The following is an 8,151-nucleotide window of genomic DNA, read 5'->3' on the forward strand; positions in this document are numbered from 1 at the left end:
GAACAGGTTACTGGATAACAAGACTGTGAAGCCAAGTGCCAGCCCTGGTTAGAGAACAGAGGGCCACATTGTAATAATTCTGGCGAAGAGGACCAGATATTGAATGGAGAAAGTAACATCCTAACTAAAGATAGGAAATACAGCATTAAAGATGACATAAATGGAATAGGAGCAGCAACTGCTCCTGTAACAGTGGTTTTCACCACAGTCAGCTGCGCCCTGACAGAATCTGTGTAAAACCTGCTGTAGATCATATAAACAAATAGTTGAAATGGTCTGCTGCTGCCCCAACCAGAACCTCATATAAGTTTTGTTCCTATTACCACAGTGGTAGCTAAGGGTACATTAGATATATCCTACAACTGCATAAGCTTAGGAAGGATATGTACACCATTATTTTTATCGTTTTTATGGTGTATGAAATGCCCATTGAAACTAAACTCACCTAGTGTGTGTGTGTGTTTGGTCATGTGGTAATATGTTGGTAAAGAGCTGTGGAAAATTTCTTGTTGCTTGCTCTTGAGTGTGTTGAAAAGTTGTTGTGTTTATTTGCAGGTTCATTTGCCAATCTCCCAAGCATCTCTCCAACTCTACATTGACATAACATTGCTGAAACTTTCTATAGTAATTATAATGACTAGAAAGAGTAGTATTTACATTCGAGTTTCACCTTGTTATTTGTCAGAGAAGAGCTCTCTTTTCCATGAAAACAAATTTTACTTGTACTATAGATTTGTAATATGTAATATTCAGAATTGTAAATTCCCTTCATCTTTATCAGAGCAAGAATGAAATTGGAGTTGTTTCTTATGCAAGGAGTAATGTCTTTGGCTCCTACACACAGTACAGTATCTGACACAGTTATCTCCATAATAAAATATGATATTACATGTGTTAACCAAGTTCTTCAGAAGAAATTTTTAAGGAGAGAGGGACACCATCACACAAGCCAAGGTCCTTATGATTAATTAGATAACCACCTTTTTTTTTAAGTTAGCAACAAAACTAATTTTATATAGCAGGAGAAAAACACATACAAAGGTACTGAAATTTGCAAGCTTTCAGAGCCAGTGCTGTTCCTTCTGGCAGAAGGGTTAAAGAGGAAGGAGGAGAGGTGAAGGAAAATGATTGGTGAGGTTTGGGAAATAGGGAGAGAGTTCAGAAAAATTCACCCAGAATCCCAGGTCAGACTTTCCTTCTCATCCCGTCCAGTAAGTCTCTCCTGACCCAGGGTTCTGGGCAACTTTTCAAATGTATCTTCCCATTTCCTAAACTTCACCAGACCTTTCCCGTCATCCCCTCTTCCATCCCCTTCAACCCTTCTACCAGAAGAAGGAGGTACTGGCCCTAAAAACTTCTAATGTCAGTACCTTTATATGTGTTTTCTCCTACTTCTCCTATGTGAGTTGGTTTTTTATCCGTCCAATTGCATTACATTCTTTTAAAAAATTAGTCAGAAATCTGGCAGGCAATGTTAGGAGAAACTGTTGTGACAGAACATTCCCACAAAATGTGTAAGAATTCACTGAAAAGTAAGTATATCATTAGAATACTGGGGACTTGAAAAACAGGGTAGATGTGTTGCTTACCTTTTTTGTGAACTACAGAGTTGTGAATAAATGATGTTCTGTGCCTGTCCAACTCCATGTAAGATGTTAAGTTTAAGTCATTTGGAAATATAAAATGTTAAATTCTAAGACAGTAATTAACTATTGATTCTTTTTTGGCATGCATTGTAGAATTAAAGAATATAATAAAGGATGAAGTGATATATCATAGTTAACAAGCACCTATTCATTCCCCTCTCTATTATACTGGCCATGGTATAATAGCCCAGAATATTTTAATAAGTGTGACATTTCTGGCTGTGAAAATTTACATTTTACAATGTTCATCACAGTGAGTACATCTGAGTACTTTTTATTTTCAGTTCCTCCACTGGGCCCAGAGCCAAACATAGGAGTGTTTATAGAAGAACATAAGAAGAGAGCTGATGCTGACCCAAATGCTCCACCATTTGATGATCTAAGAAATTATGCATATGAGGGTGGTGGAAGTACTGCAGGGTCCTTGTCTTCTTTAGCTTCTGGCAAGTATAGGATCCATGGATGTTAGTACATGTAAGAGATTAATTTATACGTAATGGTATGGAAAACAACATCTATTTGTCTATGGTAAGACAGAGATGAAACATATTGATCACAAAAAATTAGAGTAGACCAATACCCAACTTTCACCAATTTTAAGTTTCAACATTTTAATTCTGTCTTAGCATATTTAAATAAGTATCATCAATGTATATTTCTTTATTTTTCTTAATTATGATGATGGTGCAACAATTTAAAAATTGCACTACTTTTATTTTCACACCAGATGTGGAGTTTATCACCGGCTTCTTCTTCTTCTTCTTCTTCTTCTTCTTCTCCTCCTCCTTCTCCTTCTCTTTCTTCAGTGGTTTCCAGCCTGTGGCTAGGTGTGTTTAGAACTTAGTCTCTCCATCTTTCCCTGTCTTTCTATCATGTTCCTCCCTGTGCTCTGTCCCAATCTTCTCCTATCTTCACCACTCCTTCCTTCATTACAATGATCCATATATGTCTATCTCTTCCTCTTTGCCTCTTATCTCTTATTCTCATTTTGTGAGCCTGTCTCAGTACCCTGCCAACTCCCATTCTTTTAACGTACCGATACTGTCTTAATCTCATCTTTTCTATGGTGTCTTGCATGAGCTTCTCTTTTCACTATTTCACTTTCCATCTCATTTCTTACTCTACCCATTTCATATTCTACATCTTTAAAATTTTGTCACAAACCTTTATCCTGGTCACCTGCCTTTTCTTCATTACCCACATTTCTTACACATTTGCAAGTACTACATCATAATACACTTGATATAACATTTGCTTACTTTTGATGGCACATTGTTGCTCCAGACCAGTCTTCTTACACTCTGCAGGAAACCATGAGCTTGCCATCGCCTTTCACTTATCTTCTTATCATTCCTCCTGCTGTTTTCCATTACGCTCCTTAGGTACCAGAAATTTTGCAAAGATAGAAAATTGTCAAGCCTTTTCTGCCTCAACACATTGTTTATCTGACTTTTCATTTCTCCTAGCTATTTGCAGACTTTATAGTAGTTATGGAGGATAAGGCAACTTGTAAATATTCTGAAACCTAATTGCAGAATTGCTTTATGTGTTTAGAAAACAAAGATTTAACAAGCTAAGCAGTTTTCCTCAATTTATAGGTACAGATGATAATGAACAAGATTTTGACTACCTCGGAACCTGGGGTCCACGATTTGACAAACTAGCAGACATGTATGGTCAGGAAGGGGAAGAAAGTGAGGAGGATGAAGAACAGTAAGTAAGCAATACCTTTCAAAGTACAAAGTACATGTCATTATGTACTCTTGTACCAAACAGTTAGGGACACAATTGTAATATTCACCTTCTCTGACAAACAACTCTGACAAAAATGCCATTGTCAACACTATCTTATATTCTTATTCTTATAATAAGTTCTCATTTGCCTTAAACATCTGAACAATATTTAAGAATAAAAACAAAATTCGAAAAAAAGGTCCATTGCAGAACCCACTAAAGTTAAGAACCAACTTCTGCTGATGACAACCTTTGTTGTTGAAGATACTCACAGGCTAACAAGCACAAAGCCAGGCTATAAAATCTGGTTATTTATTTTTTGGCAGTGGACTTCAGATGATAATCAGCTGAAAGTAGCCTGCTTGGTGCATCATACAAATTTATAAGTAAATTGACCAACCTAGCTTAAAATCTTTGTTCTAACTGCATTTACTATTTTGTATTACATCAATATTTCATTACAATGAGTACAGAATATATTTACAATAGAAACAGCATTACATTCTGAAGTCTCATGAAAGCTGTTAACATAATGCATTGTTATACAGATTGAGGCAGCTTAGTTAGACCACACCAAATGTATGCAGAATGAATAAATACAGTTGATTTTTTTTTTTTTTTTTTTTTTTTTACCTGGAGCACCTAAATATCTCAAAAACAATGCATCATATGAAAAAATACGATAAAAACAAGAACTCTACCTAGTTTACATTTGGTACAATAGGGCAAAAGTTTACGGAACCATTTATCCTGAAAGTGGGACAGAGGTTTGTTGCACTGTTACCTTGATACTACTTGATCAAGTACTATACACTTCACGTTGCTGAAATTGTCTTAGAAGCTTCTTTAAAATGTCACAGAAAAAAGTATATAGTTTCATAACAGAAAAATAAGTTGGTGTTATTCAATGACTATAAACGATAAAAATTACTTGCAAACATCAGGAAATAAAAAATAAAAGATTTAATATAAAACACATAATATAAAAATAAAAGATTCTAAGTGAGAAGTCTGTGCTACAACTGGCCACCTCCTAACCACCCCTTTTCAAATAGGAACCCTCCATTTTTATTGCACATTCATGATCTTCACCAAAAAATAAATATGTATGGTTTACTCAAACCATTGGATTCCTTACATTGCAGATGATGCTGTATTCAACAAATATCAAGTATGCCTATTTTTGCTATTAAGAAGTGACACAGTTGATTCCATGTTTCATTTATGATGAAAATGTAAACCTTTGTGTTTTAATGAATTATATTTATATTCAAACTGTACTGTAGTGTTACAAATTTGACTCTGCAGTACACTAAGGTTAGCAGTTTCAATGTCTGGCTTGAAAATATGTTTAGCATGACCAGGAACGATGACATGGAAGTAATAATTTTCTGTTCCTATCGGGTTGCTTGAGTTCAGTAAATCTCCTTGCCTTTCATCGTAGTTGTAATTGACAGCGCGTCCCATGCATGAATTGTAAATGTATCAAAATGGAAGTTTGTCAATTTGAGCATTTACTGTGAATTACAATTATGGTGAAAGACAAGGGGACTCACCGAAGTCAAGCACCCCAATAGTGAGAGTCAAGGGGCTCACCAAAACTGAGCACGCCAATGGTGAGAGGCAAGGGGACTCCCTAAAATCAAGCACTCCAGTGGTGAGAGGCAAGAGGACACAAAGTAATCAAACATCCCAATGGTGAGAGACTAGGGAACTCACTGAAATCAAGCACATAAGTGGTGAGAGGCAAGGGGACTTACTGATATCAAGCATGCAGATAGGAACAGAAATTACATCGGCATCATTGTTTCTGCATCATGCTAAACATAGTTTCTGACTAGACATTGAAATGGCTAACCATATCATAATGTACAATCAAATTTGCAACACTTAGGTACTTTTCAAACATAAATATCAGTTGTTAGAGCACAAAGGTTTACACTTACATGTTAAATGAAATGTAGAGTCAGATCCCTCTGTTCTTAACTGCAAAAACAGTTAACTTGATATTTATTGATTACAGTGCCACCTACCACTAATGGGAAACAATGGTTTGAGTAAATCGCATGTGTTTTTTGGTTCAGAATCTGAATATGTACTAAAAATGGGGGAGGGATCTCCAGTTGAAAATACAGAGTCAACCATTCCCACACAGAGGGGTGGTTAGGAGGTGACCCGTTGAAGCACAGACAGAAGTCCCCTTTACTAATATTAACTATTCAACTAGAACCTTTTTTTCATATGAAGTGTTGTTTTTGAGGTATTTAGTTGTCTCAAAATTAAACAAGCACCATGTATATCAAGGTTAGGTTTTTACCAAGTTATAGCAGACAATACGGTGCATTTCCTGATGTTTGCAAGTAATTTTTATCGTTTATATTCACTGAATAACACCAACTTATTTTTCTGTTATGGAACTATATACTTTTTTCTGTGACATTTTAAAGAAGCTTCTAAGACAATTTCAGCAACGTGAAGTGTATAGTACTTGATCAAGTAGTATCAAGGTAACAGTGCAACAAACCTCTGTCCCACTTTCAGGATAAATGTTTCCGTAAACTTTTGCCCTATTGTACCAAATGTAAACTAGGTAGAGTTCTTGTTTTTATCGTCACTGTCATACCGAGTGCTCAAAATGCCGACCTTTAGCACTGCTAAATGCTACATGCTATAAAGTAATTGTGGAGCAACAAAACGTCATGTTGAATTTTAACAGGAGTCAACTGCAACAAATAAGTCATTTCATGCATTCAGGAGTCCTTGGTGTTTCATAGTACACCTCTTGTTATAATTTTTTGCCACTGCCAAAAGTACAAAAGTGTTAAGTTTGTTGAGTGTGCAGGCCACTTTGCTTGTCCTGAATGAAATTCCAGTGCTCTCCCAGTGTTCTCTTAAGAGGCTCTGTCATCATGTGGAATACAAGTGACATCCGTGTACCATACTGATAACCTTATACCCAGTGGGATGTCTTCCAATAACTGCAGCAGCAGATCTTAAGAACTCTAGATTTTGAGAGTATTAAGACTCCTGTCCGTAAAATTGGGACCAGTGATGCGGGTCTTGAAAACATGCACCAAACGTTGATAGACCAGGAGCATTGGTCATATCCACTTCTTTGACTCAATGTGGATTTCCAACTGATGATTAGTGCATGTTGCGAAGAGTGACATGCCCATAGTTTGTAAATGATGCTTACTCCTTAAGCAAAGTTTTGCATTGATACACCACATCACTTTGCACTTTTCATAGGTGACATATAGAGAACAGAAACCAATTTTGGGAGTCATTGCCATGAAGCTTCAGATGCAGTGAAATGTGAAGGGATGAAATGCAGTGGAGTTTTGTGTTTACAGAATATTCATTTGATTGATGCCTCTTTCTGAAATGCCTCTCTGTGACATTTGCATTTTGTGTTACTGCTGCTGAAATGTTAGTTTCATTTCTTTCATCAGGTGCTCTTCTTTTTCCTTGACACAGCCTCCCTGTGACATTTGGATTGTGTGTTACTGCTGCTGAAATGTTAGTTTCATTTCTTTCATCAGGTGCTCTTCTTTTTCCTTGACATATTTTATTCTCTACATTTCCAGCTTCTAGATCTATTTTTATAGTGCCATCAAAGGAAGATCATGAGTGCTTGGCATTATCTGAATATCTTCAGCATACGACAACACCATTGCTCTAATAGTTTGGTGACATTCGCCATAAACAGTATTCACTTTTTTGACTGTCGTACACATTGTAAATGTCTTAATAGCTTTACAAGAAATTTATCTGATTGCTACAACAGCAGAACAGTGTGATGGGCTTCAAGCATGCAGGTAAACACAAGAATAATATCTGAGTTACTTATTTGCATACGTTTGATATTATCACGTGGAAGAAGGAGTAATTAGATGAATGAAGAGCACTAGCTTCACTTAACGAAGGTTTATTCAGCACTTGCACATACAAGAGCATGGAGTGAACTGCCTGCTGCCTTAAAAAAAAAAAAAAATAATAATAATAAAAAAATTTGAGCCCCTCCACGCCCACACTGGCATGATGGCCAACTCAATAGGTCTACTGCCATCTCTGCATAAGGGTTAGTATTCACTAAAGTGAGGTGACACAGGATGTGGGTACTGCGATGTTTGCGTACATCTGGTTAAAGTTAACCATTAATACGCGCTCATCTGGAGATAGATTGGGTCGAAGTTGAACGAAGTGTAGCGGTTTGAAGGGCAGAGGAAAAAAAGTGCCAAGGCAAGAGCCAAGGGAAAAACTCCTCTGTGATAGTTAGATTGGGTGGTAAGAGCAGTAGCGGATGTCTTTCTGCCTGCGATAGGTCGTGCAAGGGTAGGCTTTGTTAGTAGTGGGTATCATGCATGCTGATACCTTTAACATTGTGCTGTTGTGTTGCTCGGAGGCTGGCGCTGGGTGCTGGTGTAGAGCTCTCGTTCAGCGTCAGCAACCTGCAACAGTTAGGTTTATTATCATTTTTGTGTCCGATAGGTCATATATCGGATGCACAGTGTAAGGTAATATTGGCGGTTTGTTTGTGCGTCACTGGGTGAGCTCATCGATGTCCCTGCTGTGGCCTGTTGGTCGGCTCTAGTAGCAGCTGGTAATTACCAATCAGTGTTCCTGATATGCAGGGGCTTGCCGACGTTTGTCGCTTGTTTGTGTATGTTAGTTTACCATAGGTGGCTATGTCCTAGCTAGTAGTGTCTTTGGCCCCTTGTGCTTCCACCTATGGTTGTGATCGTAGTTTCCCAGAGTGAGGATGAAAGGA

The 8,151-nt window shown here is 37.4% G+C and overlaps 1 protein-coding gene across 1 annotated transcript in view; it reads left to right on the forward strand.

The window, feature by feature from the left end:
* Positions 1-3,363, forward strand: part of LOC126484972 (neural-cadherin-like) — a 431,022-nt gene extending 427,659 nt beyond the window's left edge. The window contains exons 26-27 of the mRNA XM_050108576.1: positions 1,931-2,089; positions 3,245-3,363. Coding sequence (XP_049964533.1) covers positions 1,931-2,089; positions 3,245-3,363 — 278 coding nt within the window. The remainder of the gene's footprint in view (positions 1-1,930; positions 2,090-3,244) is intronic.
* Positions 3,364-8,151: the final 4,788 nt, after the last annotated feature.

This window comes from Schistocerca serialis, chromosome 6, assembly GCF_023864345.2.
Source record: "Schistocerca serialis cubense isolate TAMUIC-IGC-003099 chromosome 6, iqSchSeri2.2, whole genome shotgun sequence".
In the NCBI taxonomy this organism is placed as follows: Eukaryota; Metazoa; Arthropoda; class Insecta; order Orthoptera; family Acrididae; genus Schistocerca; species Schistocerca serialis.